This window comes from Protopterus annectens, chromosome 1.part0 (genome assembly GCF_019279795.1).
Source record: "Protopterus annectens isolate FY-2018-M chromosome 1.part0, PAN1.0, whole genome shotgun sequence".
NCBI lineage: Eukaryota > Metazoa > Chordata > Ceratodontiformes > Protopteridae > Protopterus > Protopterus annectens.
In genome coordinates this window covers 551,671,419-551,691,418 of record NC_056725.1, presented here as the reverse complement: position 1 = coordinate 551,691,418, position 20,000 = coordinate 551,671,419, and the positions used below count along the sequence as shown (strand labels likewise).

The window sequence follows — 20,000 nt, the reverse complement described above, 5'->3', positions numbered from 1 at the left end:
GACGTAGGCCTCCTGGTTCGCGGCCCACTCCATTGCAGCTGTGGTGGACATAAGAGGAATATTTAGCCATACCTATCCATGATATACCTGACCTGGAAATTATTACACACATAGTGGGGTGATACTTACACACAACTGGAACATCCCCTGCCGCTCTAGCCTCTTGGATCCACTGCTCCAAGAGGTCCCCCTTACGCCGCTTCAGGTCAGCATAGTGATGCCTGACCTGCTCACCAGTTCGGGCGAGATGGCCACAGGCCTCCACCTTATATTGGGAGCCCAGGTACTGGCCCTGCAGCAGTCTCTGATCATGGTCTTTGACAAGGATTCCTGCCATGATTCTGGACTCCTGGATGCACCAGCGCTGCGCCCAAAAGCACACACCTTCTCCCCTTCCTGATATGGTGCCTGCAAGGGGAAGCTACAACCATTTATGAGATGTATTCCAACCTCTTGGGTTTAAGTAGGGCCAATTTCCCGCACTTTTCTGTGATTGGCCAGTTTTGAAAAGGCTAGACTATGGACAAACCTGCTTACCTAGGCTTGGCATTGTTTAAAGGGGTATAACACTGGGCACAGTGAGTTAGCTGGCCTACACATTGCTTAGACCTCTTAAGCTGGCCTGTGCAATGCTTAGCATTGCTTACATTAGACTTTGCATTATAATTTCTTTTTGGCATTGATTTATTATTCATTACACCTTATATGTATGCCTGGTATCCATGATTCATTTATACATGCACTGTATGGGGTCCTTCTGTTTTATTGGAGACTTCAACACTCTATTGCAATTACACCTGACTTCTGAGGTTACTGCTGTACTCCAGTTCACATATTTATGTTATGTAGTGGGTTAAGGCACATATGTCTCTATACTGATTCCTTTCACAGGTTCAGTTTGGTTTTCCTATGGTGAAGACTTTGCTGATACCTCATTCTTCTGTACTTCTGTGATGGCTTGGTGGTTAACTACTCTGACTATGGTGTATAGGGTCCTGGGTTTGAGACCTGCATGGCTGTTTATTTTGTTGATGGGCAGAACAAGGGCTGTTGGATACAGAGTGATTAAGGCACTTTTGAGCATTTGTAAGCAGGTTTGCGCAACGGTAAGCACTGCTAACCTCCAGTTACATCTGCTTATAGAGAGTACGCTTCAGAATTGCTTAACCTGTGTGCGCATTGCTTACCCCCGCGCAAACGGGCTTAAGCTCACTTACTAGTGCTTAAATATGCTTACTACTGCTTATTGGTGCTTAAACCTGCTTACTAGTTCTTTATTCACTATGATACTAACATCTCACATGTGCATTTACTGCAGTACGCCAGTTCATAAATATATGTCATTTAGTGGATTGTGCAACATAAATATTAGTCACAACATGCTTTCCCATGGAAAATGGATTGTGCTGCAGTGGGACTCGAACCGGGAATGCCTGCTCATAAGGCAAATGCTCTGCCCACTACACTATTGCTATGCTGCTTCATTTGCATATATCTTCCTTGTCATCCTCTTCAGCCATTTAAGCTGCATTAACCGTAGCCAAGCGATGGGCACACCCGAGCACCTATGGTTAGCTTGAATCAGATTTAAAAAAAAATAAAGGGTTTGTTCATTTTATTTCTGTATACTTTTGCTGTTGTACACAAGGGGGGCTGTTGGTGGGGATATGCAGACACCAATGAGCGGTCTCGCTCATTTCATACCCCTTTCTGCTGTTCTTCATTGCGGGGGCATGTATATTCTGAGAACTCTGCTCTTAGACACACCCCCTGCACTCTTACACACTCCGTGTAAGGTTAGGAGCTCAGGCAGCGAGCCTCATTACTATGCATGGCACGCTGCCGTCCAGTTCCTAAATGGCCACCTCCGTGCAGGACTAACCTAGTCCTGCATGGAGGAATAGTAAATCCGGGAAAGTGTCACATGCAGACAGTTTGCAAGTGATGACTGATTACAGCAGGCCATTATTGAATAAGCAAGCAATTGTCCTTAATGGAGTCAGGTGTTTAATAAGGGAGTGCTGTTACCATTACACACACACACTAACAGAAAAGACTTAGTGGCATGCTACACTGAGTACTATACTGAGTATTATTAGAAGTGCATTCCTGACCAGTTAGCAAGACCCTGTATCAGAATATAGTTCTTCAATAAATGTAAACAGCAATCATGGGTGAACCTGGCAAAAGTCACAAGGGACTGAGTGCCACCTGCTTCACATTTCCCCAGTAGATACTATTGTGGAGTTCCTAGAGTTCCAGCTGTGACTAAAATACTAATGTTTCTGTCTCTCTCTACCTGTCCCAAACATTTTCACTAAGATCCATTTGTAATCAAAGACATTATGTTGGAATGGATGTGGTAATGTCTAAACATTACTTTGTCATGAGTCAAGAAGAGGTTATTCAGTGTTTCATTGTCATGCCAATGAAAAAGATGACTTCCTTTTGTAAGACCCATAATTGTGAGTCCTGGCATTCTAGATAAAAAAGCAATGAAACTACAAGAGAACAGTGAGTGTTGACAGTCACTGTTCTCCTGTAATTTTTTTTTTTGCCAGGAGCAAGTGTCCCCACTGCACCCCCCAGCGTGAAAGGCTAATATAAACAAAATTGCCATACCTTTGGGAAATAGTAATACACAATTTTGTACACTGTGTCACTATTCTGTGAATCTCACTTACATACATACCACAGGGCATTATTACCTACCTTAATCCCGAGTCCCAACTTATAACAAAAATGCATGAATCCTAGATAACATGATTACTACCTTGGTTGAGCCCGGTCCCTCATTTATGAAGTAATACGCTTATCTTTTAGATGACTGTAAACAAAATTAATTTGCTTTTGGGAACCATGTAGTATGGTGCTGTCAGTCACAGTGGCTGATACCTTCATGCTGTTATCTTCATGGACTATGGAGCATCATCATCTTCATCTTTCGGCTTTTCCCGTTAGGGGTCGCCACAGCAGATCATCTCTTTCCATTTCTTCCTATCCTCTGCATCTTGCTCTGTCATACCAACCACCTGCATGTCCTCTCTCACCACGTCCATAAACCTTATCTTAGGCCTTCCTCTTTTCCTCTTAGCTGGCAGCTCCATCCTTAGCATCTTTTTCCCAATATACCCATCATCCTTCCTCAGCACATGTCCAAACCAATGCAATCTCGTCTCTCTTGCTTTGTCTCCAAACTGTCCAACATGAGCTGACCCTCTAATATACTGATTCCTAATCCTATCCATCCTAGTCACACTGAGTGCAAATCTTAACATCTTTAATTCTGCCACATCCAGCTCTGACTCCTGCCATTTTGTCAGTGCCACTGTTTCCAACCCATATAACATAGCTGGTCTCACTACCCTCTTGTAGACCTTCCCTTTCACTCTTATTGATACCCGTCTGTCACAAATCACTCCTGACACTCTTCTCCACCCATTACACCCTGCCTGTACTCTCTTCTTCACCTCTCTTCCACATTCACCATTACTCTGAACTGTTGATCCCAAGTACTTAAACTCGTCCACCTTTACCAACTCTACTCCCTGCATCCTCACCATTCCTCTACCCTCCCTCTCATTTACACACATATATTCTGTCTTAGCCCTGCTGACCTTCATTCCTCTGCTCTCTAGATCATATCTCCACCTCTCCAGAGTCTCCTCAACCTGATTCCTACTCTCACTACAGATCACAATGTCATCTGCAAACATCATAGTCCACGGGGCCTCCTGTCTGATCTCATCTGTCAACCTGTCCATCACCACTGCAAATAAGAAAGACTCAGAGCTGATCCTTGATGTAATCCCACCTCCACCTTAAACGGATCTGTCACTCCCACTGCAGTCCTCACCACTGTCACACTACCCTCGTACATGTCCTGTACCACTCTTACATACTTCTCTGCCACTCCCGACTTCCTCATACAATACCACAACTCTTCTCTAGGCACCTTGTCATATGCTTTCTCCAAGTCTACAAAGACACAATGCAACTCCTTCTGACCTTCTCTGTATTTCTCCAATAACACTCTCAGAGCAAACATTGCATCTGTAGTGCTCTTTCCTGGCATGAAACCATACTGCTGATCACTAATCATCACCTCCCTTCTTAACCTAGCTTCTACTACTCTTTCCCATAACTTCAAGCTGTGACTGATCAATTTTATCCCTCTGTAGTTACTGCAGCTCTGCACATCACCCTTATTCTTAAAGATAGGTACCAAAACACTTTTTTTCCACTCCTCAGGCATCCTCTGACTTTCCAAAATTTCATTAAACAATCTAGTTAAAAATTCCACTGCCATTTCTCCTAAGCACCTCCATGCTTCCATTGGTATGTCATCTGGGCCAACAGCCTTTCCATTCTTCATCCTCTTCATAGCTGTCCTTACTTCCTCCTTACTAATCTGTTTCACTTCCTGATTCACTATCCCCACATCATCCAACCTTCTCTCTCTCTCATTCTCTTCATTCATCAGCCTCTCAAAATACTCTTTCTATCTACTGAACACACTCTCCTCTCCTGTGAGTACCTTTCCCTCACTATCCTTTATCACCCTTACTTGCTGCACATCTTTCCCAGCTCTGTCCCTCTGTCTAGCCAATTGGTACAGGTCCTTTTCTCCCTCTTTAGTGTCCAATCTCTCATACAACTCTCCAAACGCCTTATCCTTAGCCTTTGCCACCTCTCTCTTTGCCATGCGCCTCATCTCCTTATACTTGTGTCTACTTTCTTCATCTCTTTGACAATCCCACTTCTTCTTCGCCAGCCTCTTCCTCTGTATACTCTCCTGTACTTCCTCATTCCACCACCAGGTCTCCTTGTCCTCCTTCCTTTGTCCAGATGTCACACCAAGCACCTTTCTAGCAGTCTCCCTTACTAGTTCTGCTGTAGTTACCCAGCTATTCGGTAACTCTCCACTGCCTCCCAGTGCCTTTCTTAACTCTTCCCTAAACTCCACTTCACAATCACCCTTTTTTAACTTCCGCCATTTAATCATTGGCACTGCTTTCACACTCCTCCTCCTCTTCTTGATCACCAACGTCATCCTACAGACCACCATTCTGTGCTGCTTAACTACACTTTCCCCTGCCACCACTTTACAGTCTCCAATCTCCTTCAGACTGGCCCTCCTACATAGGATATAATCCACATGTGTGCATCTTCCTCCACTCTTGTACGTCACCCTGTGCTCCTCCCTCTTCTTAAAATACATATTCACCACAGCCATGTCCACGCGTTTCGCAAAATCCACAATCATCTGACCTTCTCCATTCCTATCCTTAACACCATACCTACCCATCACTTCCTCATCCCCTCTGTTCACTTCGCCAACATGCCCATTAAAGTCCACTCCAATCACTAGTCTCTCACCCTTGGGTACACTCACCACAACTTCATCTAGCTCACTCCAAAATTTCTCTTTCTCATCCATCGCACACCCAACTTGTGGAGCATATGCACTAACAACATTCATTATTACACCATCAATTTTGAGCTTCATAAACATCACTCTGTCAGACACTCTCTTCACGTCTAAAACACTCTTGGCATATTGTTCCTTTAGTATAACCCCTACCCCATTTCTCCTGCCATCCACACCATGATAGAACAATTTGAACCCATTTCCTATACACCTGGCCTTACTTCCCTTCCATCTGGTCTCTTGCACGGACAATATATCAACCTTCCTTCTCTCCATCATATCAGCTAGCTCTCTCCCTATACCAGTCATACTGCCAACATTCAAAGTACCTACCCTCACTGCTACACTCCTAACCTTCCTCCTCTCTTCCTGCCTTCGGGCATGCCTTCGCCCTCCTTTTCTCCTTCGGCCAACAGTAGCCCAATTTCCGCCAGCACCCTGTTGGCTAACAGTACTGGTGGCGGTCATTGTTAACCCAGGCCTCGACCGATCCAGTATGGAAATATGAAAATTTTGCACCACAAGTGTTGTGGCAGAATTTTTTACTCCGGATGCCCTTCCTGATGCAGCCCTCCCCATTTATCCGTGCTTGGGACTGGCACAAAGAAATGCACTGGCTTGTGCATCCCCAGTGGCTGGGTTATGGACTATGGAGCATATAATACACAATAAAAGGATTTATGACAAATGACACACAGACTGTGAATTTTAAGTTAAATGACTAAAAGGGAGCTATGTATAAGTCAAGATATTTTTAATGTTATAATACTGGTCAGAAGGGAGACAGTGATGTAGCAGTTAGCTTTGTTGTCTCACAGTTCTTACTGTTCTGATTTGGTCATTGTCAGAAGTATGTATATGCAAAGTTTGTCTGCCTTCCTTATGGATTTGTGTTGGGTCTCCTTGTGGATATGTGTTGGGGGCATTAGTTTCTTGCAACATCCTAAAAACATGCCAGTTGGTAGTTAGTGATCCTTTAAATTACTTCTAGTTGTGTGTGTGTGTGTGTGTGTGTGTGTGTGTGTGTGTGTGTGTGTGTGTGTGTGTGTGTGTGCGTGTGTCTTTCTGAGAGCATATGCTGTGACGAAGCAGTGTCCTATCTAATTTATTGCCTTACAGCTTCTCTGTTACTTTGCACACATGTGAAGTGAGTATTATAAAATAGAAAATGAATGAATGGCGGTTAAATGTTGTTTTTTTTTACAAAAATTGCATTAAAAAGATTTACAACAAAGGACTAAGAGACTGAAGTAAATCTCATGTAGCCAGCATTCTTCACCTTTGAGGGTATTCTAATAAATATGCCACACTGTACAACCCCATTCATTAATTGTAACACTTTTGTGGCACAGCGTCTGTCTTAGATCATTCATTCCCTCATAACTTCTTTCATCCCTCACTTCTCAGCTTTTTCCACCTACTAATTTTGTTATACATTTGCCTGCAATAGAGTTTTGGGCCATTTGTATATATTTTATTACTAAACATGTGACTTAATAAAATGCTGTGTTTTTTTTTTTTTTTTTTTAAACAAGTTTGTCTTCTGGTTGGTCTGACTAAGGCAGGCCTGTTGGTGTAGAGGAAATGTAAAGGTCTGGGGATCTGATAGCTGAATTTTAATTTGTGGCCCCAGAGTAGGAGGTATAACTGAGGGATGGGAGGGGGTAAGCCCTGTATTCTGTGTTTGTCAAATTATGACTGGGGACTTATAAATGTTTAGTGGTATGGGACATTAGGTCTGGGGTACATTGCTGGATGCATGTGCCCCAAGCATGATGTCTTTACATATCAAACAACATCTTTAGCTGGGAGCTGTAGTCAGGGCAAAAAAACACTGTTCTCTACAGTATAATGACTAGGTCCCTCAGCGTCTAGTTTTCCACAATAAGAGGGTTTACATGAAGAATGACTTAGTGTAAACATATTGCATTATGTGAATGCCTAAGTAGGTCAGCAAGAGGTCTGAGAACCAAAACATTTTCAAGAAGTTATTCAGACTGACAAACACAAATTTAGTGTATTATTTGAGGGTTTAGACCTTGGCACTTTTGGTCAACCATCCAGTAGTTTTTGGTTCATCACAATCTGGTGTAAAATGTTTTACAACATTTTTTATTGGAAAGAAGGCAAGCTGTGTAGACAATTTGTTGGACAATCAAATCTGATATGTGGAAATGCCATTTGTGCTTTTGGCATACCTCTCAACTGTCCAGATTTTCTCAGAATGTCCAAATTTTTGCCTCATGTTTTCGGTTTGCTCTTCATAAAGCTTGTAGTTTTCTGGCAAATCTCTGATGATTGAAGTCACCAAATAATGGAATACATTTGAATTTCAGACTTTGTGTCTTTCAGAAAATACATGCTAATACAAATTGTGCAATTTTAGCAACTTTCTAAGTTTATAAGAGCAATATTTAAAATCTGTCCCTTTTTTGGGCCGTTGTCCCCCCATTATTTTAGGCTTTGTCCAGATTTCTTGCAGTAATAGGTTGAGAGGTATGGCTCTTGTTTTTGAAAGTGCAGAAAATCCAGTTATGTACAATAGCTACTACAAATAAGCAGCAACAAAAGTCTGCTTTCTTATCCCCTTGAAAAGCTGAATTGCAACACCGAGAACATGCAACTGCATTGCACTGCTGAGAACATGCTGCTGCATTGCAGCGCTGAGAACATGCTGCTGAATTGCAACACTGAGAACATGCTGCTGAATTGCAGTGCTGAGAACATGCTGCTGAATTGCAACGCTGAGAACATGCTGCTGAATTGCAACGCTGAGAACATGCTGCTGAATTGCAGCGCTGAGAACATGCTGCTGAATTGCAGCACTGAGAACATGCTACTAATGAGTGGGGCTCTCATTAATGATCAGCAGCAAGTTAGAAAGGCATGCACTTCCAGGTATACTTCTTTGGGGCCTTTCCCCATTTATTAACTTGTTTCTCTGCTGATGTTTTCTGGCAGTATAACATAGATGGTTATGTCTACAGGCTGCAAAGATGTTTCATCCTATAGTACTAGATGTTGTTATTTTCATCTCTGTTTGTAAACGGTGTAATTCCAATTTAAATTACTTAATCACACCAAACAGTACTCACAGGTTACCCCTGAAAATCTGCAGTTCTGCTTAGTTGCTATACCCATTGTACAAAAAAATGGTGAAAAGGCAGTTGCAGGCATTATCCAAGATTCAATTATTTCACAAAGTCCCTGTCACATAGCTTTTGACAGCAAGCTGCATCTTTTCAGAGACCACATGCAGATTGCTCCCATAATATAACAGTATCCTATAACAGCATCACTATCTTCTTCTTTTGGCTGCTCTCATTAGGGGTCGCCACAGCAGATCATCTGTTTCCATTTCTTCCTGTCCTCTGCATCTTGCTCTGTCACACCAACTACCTGCATGTCCTCTCTCACCACATCCATAAACCTTATCTTAGGCTTTCCTCTTTTCCTGTTACCTGGCAGCTTCATCCTTAGCATCTTTTTCCCAATATACTCTGCATCCCTCCTCAGCACATGTCCAAACCAACGTAATCTTGCCTCTCTGGCTTTGTCTCCAAACCTTCCAACATGGGCTGACCCTCTAATATACTTATTCCTAATCCTGTCCACCCACATCACACCCAGTGCAAATCTTAACATCTTTAACTCTGCCATGTCCAGCTCTGACTCCTGCCTTTTTGTCAATGCCACTGTCTCCAACCCATATAACATAGCAGGTCTCACTACCCTCTTGAAGACCTTCCCTTTCACTCTTACTGGTATTCGTCTGTCACAAATCACTCCTGACACTCTTCTCCACCCACTCCATCCTGCCTGCACTCTCTTCTTCATCTCTTTTCCACACTCACCATTACTCTGAACTGTTGATCCCAAGTACTTAAACTCATCCACCTTCGCCACCTCTACTCCCTGCATCCTCACCATTCCTCTATCCTCCCTCTCATTCACACACATATATTCTGTCTTAGTCCTGCTGACCTTCATTCCTCTTCTCTCTAGAGTATATCTCCACCTCTCCAGGGTCTCCTCCACCTGTTCCCTTCTCTCACTACAGATCACAATGTCATCTGCAAACATCATAGTCCATGCGGACTCCTTTCTGATCTCGTCTGTCAACCTGTCCATCACCATTGCAAATAAGAAAGGGCTCAGAGCTGATCCTCGATGTAATCCCACCTCCACCTTAAATGCATCCATCACTCCCACTGCAGACCTCACCACTGTCACACTACCCTCGTACATATCCTGTACCACTCTTACATACTTCTCTGACACTCCCGACTTCCTCATACAATACCATAACTCCTCTCTAGGCACCCTGTCATATGCTTTCTCTAAGTCCACAAAGACACAATGCAACTCCTTAGCATCACTATATGATAGAAAAATGATAAGCTTGTCTAGTATGAGAATTACATTTAGCTTGCTATCTTTAGATGGCTTTTCACTTATGTCAGCAGGCTTAATGAATAGCAGACAGAGACAGGATATGCGATATGGCTTAATTGAGATTATAGTAAGGCTGATTTGTTTTATTTCATCTGGTGTGAATCTGTTTATCCTTTAGTCTCTCATCTGAATCTTATTTTCTCTATCCCTTCTGTCATATTAGATGCATTCTTTGAATTTGTAATCGTTTTGATTTCCTTTTCTGTGTAAGGGCAGTAAAGCCGAAGACAGTACTCCAGGTGAAGTCTGACTAAGGATCTGTAGCCATCATCCCAATTTTGTCTTCTTATTCTGTGCTGTTCAGAAAGATACCTTACATCTGCTATTCCGCTTTGAAATGATTAAACTGCTGCTGCATCCATTTAGGGCTTCCTTCATTAAACCTTAGTTGCCATTTCTTTTTCACCAAAATTTTCTAGGTTCCTTGCAGCTGCATGTGGATTGATTTTGTTCTTGGTTTCAATTGTGATGTTTGACACAAAGATTCCAAATCGCATGTAGCAAGGTATGAGACCCGTAATACTCCACTTAATCACACTTATTTTTAGCATAATTCCTCTAATATTCTGGTTATTTCTTTTTACTTAGCCACTTTTCACTCATTTAATTAATTTCATTCCACCCTTGATCATTTCAGGCTGCCAGCTGCCCCTTTTTGTGGTACTGAGATATGGGTTTACTGACATCTGGGTATGCCTCATCCATGGGATTCCCCTCTGTTAAGCTCCAGTACAGTACAGTCAAGCAACTGAATTAAGGTACACTTACGTGATCTTTCAGCAAAAAAAAAAACAAAAAACAGGCTGGTACTTACCCCTTAGGGCATTTTCTTTAGGATTTAAAGTAACAGATTTCTGAATGCTACGTTCCCATGTTTGATTGACTTTTTAAGTCTGCTAATACACATGCAGATTTTCTCAGAATCATGAGTGTAATATCATCAGACCTCTGGGCAGTATCTTCGCTTAGCTCTTCATATGGATTCATATAATTTAATAGAAACTATAAGAAAAGAAGCCACTATACTTAAATTCAAAACAAAGAAATTCACAAGCAGTGAATGAACTGATAATACGTATTTTTGGTGGGTTAACCCCCTCACCCAGTTACTTGTAACTTTATGGATGCACAGCTGTGGAGAAATAGCAAACACCTAAGGCAAAGAATCACCCATCTACACAACAAACTGTCTTGAGGTCTTAAATGGGAGAGGTGTGTAATTTATTTGTGGATAACCATTTTTATTCCAGTTGATGAAATCTAAACTTCAATGCTGCTGTTCTATGTCTTTTAGCTGTACAAATGAAACCCAGAGATCCAGTGTCTGTCTGCCTGGGATGACATGCTTGACAAGCCACGTTGCTTTGCTAGAGACGGCTTGCACCTGTGACCTTTAGGCTTTTGAATACTGACCAAGGCTCTTGCCACCCCCATAGTGCCTTTTTTAGGCAAGGCTCAAAAGACAAACCCACCGCTGTAAATAGCACAAGTAACAAAAATCTGCGGGTAATGCTACTCAGTGCCAGAAGTCTAAACCTCAAAATCCATGCACTTGAGGCACTCCTCATTATGGAGAAAATCGATATATGTGCAGTAACAGAAACCTGGTTTAAGGCTCCAGAGAGTACCCCAGCACTACCAGGCTACAACTTATACCATACATTTCGGCCATAGAACCCAGACCGAAATACAAAAGGCGGGGGAGTATCCATATTCATCAAGGATACCCACACCTCCAGGTTAGTGGCACAGCACGATGCTTCAGAGATCATCCATGTGCAACTAACAATGGGCAAAACTGCAATTCAAATTGTAGCTTGCTACAGATCACCCACCATGTCCCAGGACCCCCATTCCACATTTCTGGAAACACTGGAAAACATAAAGGTCCTACCAAACACCTTAATATTGGGTGATTTCAACTACTCAAACATTAACTGGGAAAACTACTCAAGTACTTACTCCCTTGCCCAACATTTCCTAGAATTTACAAACTCAAATGCCCTGGATCAACTGGTCAACACTCCCACCAGAGGTGACAACATATTGGACCTGGTTATCACCAACATGTGCGACTGGTGTTCCACACCAGAAGTCAACCCCTCGCTGGTTAGATCTGACCATAAACAAATCACTTTGGATATCCACATTCCACCCCCCCCCCCACCCCGGACAAGGAAACCACCGTGAAAAACTTTTCAAAAGCAAACTTCACATTACTTAAACTGAGGTGGAAAGTTTCAAAGCCCCCATGCTAAAGGATAACGCTGTCCAAGCTGCAAAATCCTTTACTAATGCATTCTACGGGCACCTACAAGAATGCATGGATCATGCTATCCAAAGCCAAACCAAGACTCACTCCTCCAAGAAAAGGAAACCAGTCTGATGGACCCCTGCCATAAACAAGCTATACAGTAGAAGGAGGAAACTAGTACAGAAAAGAGTAAAATCCCAAGAAGGGAAGACATCTCTGATCAGCATCAGCAAGAAACTACGATTACTCATAAAATTGTCCAAGGCAATCTTCGAAAGAAAAATTGCCAAGGGCTCCAAAGATAACCACAAGGCATTCTTTAGCTATGTCAAGAATCTAAGTGGCAATGCTCAGAGTTAATGCAGAATGGCACAAAATGCGCTAAACCAACCGATGTTGCCAACATCCTGGCAGACAAGTTCAGTGCAAACATCACCCCCCTCAAACCCCAAAAGGGCTCATAACCATACCAGAAGAATGTAGAGCCCCTGAAATCACAGACACTCAGGTTAAAACAGCCCTCTTCAAAGCCAAAAACACAGCATCAATGGGACCGGACAGTGTCCCAGGCTGCGTCCTACATGAGCTCAAAGACAAACTAACCCCTCACCTAAATACACTGTTCAAACTCAGCCTCTCCACAGGCTACGTACACATAGAGTGGCGCACAGTAATGGTTATTCTGCTCCACAAAGGCGGAGCCACAACAGACCCTGGGAACTATCGCCGTATAAGCCTGACTAGCTTGGTCTGCAAGACTATGGAGCACATCATCATGGAACTCATTAACAGAGACATTGGGAATCTCCAAACACTGGACCCTACCCAGTTTGACCTTGTTAAGGGCAGATCATGCCTCCTAAACGTGGTGGACTTCTTTGAGACAGTTACCAAGGCTATAGAAAAGGGATAGGTGGTACACACAGCATACATAGACTTCACAAAGGCCTTCGACACCATTCCCCATTCTGGTATTATAGACAAGCTCACCAGCCTGAACATAAATCCCTATGTCACAAGATGGGTTGCCAGTTGGCTCACGGACAGAACCCACATGGTGAGAGTTGCAGGAGCTATGTCTGACTCTAAAACGGTTACAAGTGGCATTCCCCAGGGTTCAATCCTAGGACCCCTCCTGTTCGGCATATACTTCTCAGAGGTACAGGCAAAGACAGGAGGACTATGGCTGACCAAGTTCGCAGATGACTGCAAACTAGGGTCTATAATTGACTCTCTGGCTGACAGACATCCTCCAAAAGCTTCTCACTGAGATGGATACCTGGCATCAAAATCATGGCCTCAAGCTAAATGCCAAATAGTGCATAGTCATCCCCTTTGGAAAAAACAAAGTACCCACAAACTACCACATAGGTGGTAGCCCCCTAAATACGGAAAATGTAATAAGGGGTCTGGGGACCCAAGTAATCTCTTCTTTGATAATCACATTGCCAAAGTGGTTAGAAAATCCTTCTTTGTGGCCCACCTAATCACAAAAGAGTTTGCATCCAGATCAAAAGAGGTCATTGTGCCCCTCTACTCATCACTCATCAGACCCATCATAGAGTACAATGCCTCATTTGGGATGCACCTTACAAGACACCTACATCTGCTGGAAAGACCACAGAAGTACCTCACCAAGAGGATCACTGGCCTCAAACAGATGCCCTATGCAGCTCTACTGAAGAAACTCCAGCTGTACTCGGTTGCATACAGCCTACTCAGAGGTGATCTCTGCCTGACATACAAGGCCATATCCATCCCAGAATTCATGGACATGCTCCACCTAAAGAAAACCTTATCCCCTTGAGCCACATGCTCTAGGAATCTAAACCTCACCACAACAATAAATAAGACATGCTGGAGGGATAGATTCCTGTCCCATTGACTTCCCATGCTTTGGAACAAGATTCCAATCTACATTAGGCAGAGCTCCTCGCTAACATTCTTCAAAAGAAAACTTGAAGAGTGGATGGGAAACAGAAAGTTTACCCCGGGGATCACTTCAGTAGCACTACTGGACAGAGGCATAGGGGACAGCGAAAGCCAACACATTCTGGCTAGGCTTATAAATGCCTTCGGGCAGATAGCCTAGTACCTACCTATGAACCTATGAACCTAAATGTATCTTAGCAGAAGTACTCCGTCATGCTGGGGGAGTCACAGAATGGTTGGAGATAAAGGATCTGGTGAACTGTTTACCTATTGGTTAAGTTCTCAGTCCTAGTTAACCAGCTACTTTCAGTGTATTGGCAGTAAGTTTGTCTTGCTTATGTGCTGTTATATGAATTCTTCTGCAGTTTTTGATTACTATTTTCTTCTCAAAGGCACTTCTCTATGAAGAAACATGTCCAGATGGGAACCAGAAAGTCTACATATCCATACATAGATTGTTGTGAGTGCAGCATTTCTGTACCCGAAGCATGAGTGGAATTGGGAGTATTTGGAGATCAGGGTGATGAAACAGAAAGGTATTGTTGCCCTTAAGACAGACAGTGCTATTCCTGCATTACAATAAACCCAATTAGTAGATCACAGAGATGGTAACTGGCGCGCTTATGGTACTGCTGTGGAACACAAGTAATAGTTCATAGTTCATAGATTAGTACTAGGCTAAGTGCCCTTGCGAGCCATTGTAAGCCTAGCCAATTAGTCCTTGTGAGAGAAAACCCCCATGCCTTGTTGTTGTAAGGCAAACACCTTAACCATTAGGCCATGAATCTGGAACTGGTACCTGGGTTTGGGAAAGCCCTGATGCTGGTAAGACCAGCTTTAGTGGGGTTGAAAATGGAACATTTGCTTCTTGGTAACTTTTATTTGGGTTAGGACTGGTGTTGAGCTTTTGTTCCTGGAACTGGTAATCTTACTTCTATTGGTAAGCAGTATGCATATAAGGCCTTGTCTCTTTGACTGACAAGTGTGTGTGTGTGTGTGTGTGTTTGCGTCTGTGTAAGACGTGTTGTCAATTTAAGTGGCATATTACTAAATAGAAGGCAGCAGAAAAAATGGATGTCACTATAGGATGACACTGACCTGACCAAACCCACTACTGTCCTGACTGAACTACATTTCCCAGGTATCTTGTCACCTGTCAGGGACTCCAGACCAAATGGCAGGCAGAATCATGTTTCACCTGAATTCTTCCAAGGTGGCTGCACCAGCCAGAGGCAAGTAGGTCTAGGCATGACTGTTCCTTATTCTTAGGTTTAACCTAGAGAGCTCAAACATGGGAGTACCGTAAGGTAACAGTAGGAAAGTGAGATGTGTCAATGATGGTTTATGCAAGTAAACTGAAAATGTTCCCATATTTTTATTGCTCACTTTCTTTTTATGTTTACGCAGACAGCATTTTCCATGGAAATGAAGAAGGATTTTACTACAGATCGCAAACCAGCCTGGACAGATATCCTGGGGACTGTACTTGTATGAATGGTACTGTTCCAAATGGCAGTGTGTATAGTGCTCCCAGTATGAATTCACTAAACCATTCACAGAACTTTATTCAGGCTTCTCCAATGTCTTCCAATCTGAGCATCCCAGGAAGTGACATCATGAGGCCTGACTACATTCCCAGCCACAGGCACAGTACAATCATTGTACCATCCTATAGACCAACACCAGACTATGACACTGTAATGAGGCAAATGAAGAGAAGTGTTTACACAGGTCGTCAGAGCCAGTCCTTAAGAAATCTAAATATTGGGAACACACATGCCTACAACCATCCAGAAGGAATGGTCTACAGCCAGCCTGAAATTAGGGAAAGAAGCCAGTATCCTGCATCTTATGGTCCTCAGGTGAGCTATAGTAAACCTGTTGCTCATTCTGTGCACATGAAACCTAACACTAACAACTGCAGCAGTAGTCAGTGTCAAACAGCAGCCAGTGCCATCTCCCACACAGTCAGCACACCAGAGCTTGCTAATACTCAGCCACAAGGAACACAAAATTACAGCACAGCCCACATGCTGAAAAACCACTTTTCAAGGCCTCCACCTCCATACCCAAGCCCTCGTCCTGCCACTAGCACTCCTGACTTAGCAAGTCATCGGCACAGATATGTCAGTGGCAGCAGTCCTGACCTGGTAACTCGCAAGGTACAGCTTTCAGTGAAGACATTCCAAGAAGACAGTTCACCAGTTGTCCACCAGTCTTTGCAAGAAGTCAGTGAGCCCCTTACAGTAGCCAAGCATCATGCAGTTGTAAGTAAGCGTCATAGTTTTGAAGTTATCAGTACCATGGTTCGTGGCATGGAAGCCATAGCTTTAAAGACTTTCAATGCTCCTTTGCCAAGAAGAAACACTTTATGTGAGCAGTTGCAGACAAATGACTCTGTGTCAAAGCCTCAAGAATGTCTTCAGCCTTCCCATTATCACAACAAGACTTTGTCTGATGCCACAGTGCTTATACATAGCAGTGAAAGTGAAGAGGAAGAAACCCCAGAGTATAATGAACAGATTGTACCTCCTCATGAGACGAATATGGACTATAGTGCACAGCTGCAAGCTGCTTTGGCTAGAATACCAAACAGGCCTCCTCCTGAATACCCAGGGCCAAGAAAGAGTGTCAGCAATGGAGCCCTGAGGCAAGAGCAGGACAATGTTTCTAGGCTGTCAGCCAGAGAAAAAGCTGCAAGTCCTGGGCAACATCAGTCTAGTGGTCTCACTCGAACTGATCAGTTGGCCCTAAATGGACCTTCTCTTGGGCCATCCATCTCTGAGCCTGATTTGTCAACAGTTAAAGAGAGGGTTAAAAAAGAACCAGTTAAAGAGCGGCCTGTGTCAGAACTGTTCTCTATCGAGGACAGCATAGTGGAAAGAGAAATTATGTTACGGGTAAGTTTCTTATGTTAAACACATGCATACATTTAGATACATAAATCTCATTTAGGCAGTATGTACCTTTAATCAGCATACTAAATTTGCTCTGCACTATTAAAAGGGACGATTGTTTGAAATTAGCAGAAGCTTTACAGAATCTAGAAGCCTGAAGCACAACACAGATCAAATCATTATTTTTTTTTAATTTTTGTTAATATTCTCCTTCATGGTCTTATCTTCTACTGTATATATTGTATACGTATTTATGATTTTTATTTTAAGGTGATGCATTTAACAAAAGTCTCTCAGTTGTTTTAGGACACTGTACTTTAGTGAAAGTTTTCACTAATCACTCCATTAACGTACAAAGTGGGAAATTTGTCAGGTAGGGTTACCACCTCTTTATGCAAGTAAATCCCTTTTTGGGTAGTTGTGTCCTTCAGAGAAGCAGGAATAATGGCAAAAGTCCTGAGATTTTAAGGTAAATGTATTTAGTACATTTCTGCTAATAGTTGCATGAAAGACTTAATTCTGTATTTGAAACAACTCAAGGCAACCCTATTTTAGGTGGCAAATCCCATTTTGTTGACATCTGTTTAGTCAGCAAAATTTAGTTGCAGATGGTCATCAGGTATGCAAAATTGCACAGTTCTCAGGGTTGGGAAAATATGGTCTTTCCCCAACATCATGTAGTCTCAGTGTTAGTGTATATAATTAGCAGGGGGTGTGGAGGCTTCTCCCCTGTAAAAAATGATGTTTTAGGCTATTTTTAAAAATTGTGTTTTGCATACACCACAATGTTTGCTTGGCACATATGTAGTAGCATACCGACATTTGCAAAGTTGATATCTTGTGGTTGATATATAGGCCATTTGTTCTTTTTCTGTAGACTTGTATTATATTATTATATGTATGTGTGTGTGTATATATATATATATATGTGTGTGTGTGTGTGTGTGTGTGTGTATACATATATACACACACATATATATATATATATATATATATATATATATATATATATATATATATATACGCACACACACAGTGGATATAAAAAGTGTACACACCCCTGTTAAAATGCCAGGTTTTTGTGATATAAAAAAATGAGACCACAATAAATCATTTTAAAACTTTTCCCACCTTTAATGTGACCTATAACCTGTACAATTCAATTGAAAAACAAGCAAATTTGTTAGGGTGAAAAAATATAAAAAATAAAAAACATACAATAATCTGGTTGCATAAGTGTGCACACCCTTAAACTAATACTTTGTTGAAGCACCTTTTGATTTAATTACAGCACTCAGTCTTCTTAGGTACACACCTGCCATCAATTAAAGAGACTCTGATTAACCCCAAATAAAGTTCAGCTGTCCTAGTAGGATTATTCTGACATTTACTCAGTTGCCTACTACAGCAAAAGCCATGGTTCGCAGAGAGCTTACAAAGCACCAAAGGGATCTCATTGTTGAAAGGTATCAGTTAGGAGGGTGCAAAAAAATTTCCACAGCATTGGATATACCATGGGACTCAGTAAAGATAGTCATCAAAAGGTGGAGAAAATATGGGACAACAGTGACATTGAAAAGAACTGGTCATCCCTCCAAAATTGATGAAAAGACAAGATGATAACTGGTCAAGGAGGCTGCCAAGAGACCTACAGCAACACTGAATGAGCTGCAGGAATTTCTGGCAAGTACTGGTTGTGTACTACATGTGACAACAATCTCCCGTATTCCCCATATGTCTGGGCTATGTGGTATGGTTGCAAGACGGAAGCCTTTTCTTACACAGAAAAACATCCAGGCCCAGCTAAAATTTGCAAAACACTACATCAAGTCTCCCAAAAGCATGTGGGGAAATGTGATATGGTCTGATGAGACCAAGGTTGAACTTTTTGGCCACAATTCCAAAAGATATACTTGGCGCAAAAACAGCATTTCGCATCACCAGAAAAACACCATCCCACGGTAAAGCATGGTGGTGGCAGTATCATACTTTGGGGTTGCTTTTCTTCAGCTGGAACTGGGGCTTTAGTCAAGGTGGAGGGAATTATGAATGCTACTTAAGTCAGAAGTGACAAACTTCATGACACCCATGCAGACGGGAACTGAAAGTTCGACTGCTAAGTCCTACACTAAGGCACTGTACGAGCACATCCACTCGTGCATGAATCGTGCCATCCCAAATAGAACCAAGATGCTCTCTTCCAAAAAAAGGAAGCCAATCTGGTGGTCCCCTGCCATAAACAAACTTTACAACAAAAGGAAGAAACTGTTACAGAAAAGAGGAAAATCCCGGGATGCAAAAAAACTACCTTACCAGCCTCAGTAAGAAGCTGAGATCCCTCATAAAATCCTCCAAAGCTAGTTATGAAAATAAAATTGTAAAAGATTCCAAAGACAACCACAAGGCGTTCTTTAATGTATGTCAAGAATCTAAATGGCAATGCTCAGATCTGCTCTGAGCTACAACAGAATGGCATTAAATATACTGATCCCAAGGATATTGCCAATATCCTGGCAGATCGATTCAGTGCCAACTTCACCCCCCTCTCACCCCCTAAACGGCCCATCTCAATACTGGAAGATTGCCAAATTTTGGTAATAATGGCCACAGGTAAAAAAACACACTCTCCAAAGCTGAGTACAGCATCCATGGGACCAGATGACATCCCGGGCTGTGTACTACATGAACTACAAAATGAACTGGCACCTCACCTAAGTGTCATGTTTAATCATACCCTCATCTCAGGCTTTGTGCCCACTGAGTGGCACACAGCTACATTTATCCCACTCCACAAGGGGGGATCCACCTTGGATCCCAGGAACTACCACCCCATCAGTCTGACAAGCCTGATCTGCAGGGGAACATATTATCATGGAACTTATAACAAATACATTGTCAACCTTCAAACACTGGACCGATCTTGTCTCCTGAACCTGATTGACTTCATCGAATCAGTCTCCAGAGCCGTGAACCAGGGTAAGGCGGTCCACACAGCCTATCTGGACCTCGCCAAAGCCTTTGACACCATCCC

At 42.5% G+C, this 20,000-nt stretch overlaps 1 protein-coding gene across 1 annotated transcript in view; it reads left to right on the top strand.

Annotated features, from left to right (window-relative positions):
- PTPN14 (protein tyrosine phosphatase non-receptor type 14) overlaps positions 1-20,000 on the top strand; it is a 1,716,286-nt gene that overhangs the window by 1,517,042 nt on the left and 179,244 nt on the right. The window contains exon 15 of the mRNA XM_044061300.1: positions 15,480-16,972. Within this exon, the coding sequence (XP_043917235.1) occupies positions 15,480-16,972 (1,493 nt within the window). The remainder of the gene's footprint in view (positions 1-15,479; positions 16,973-20,000) is intronic.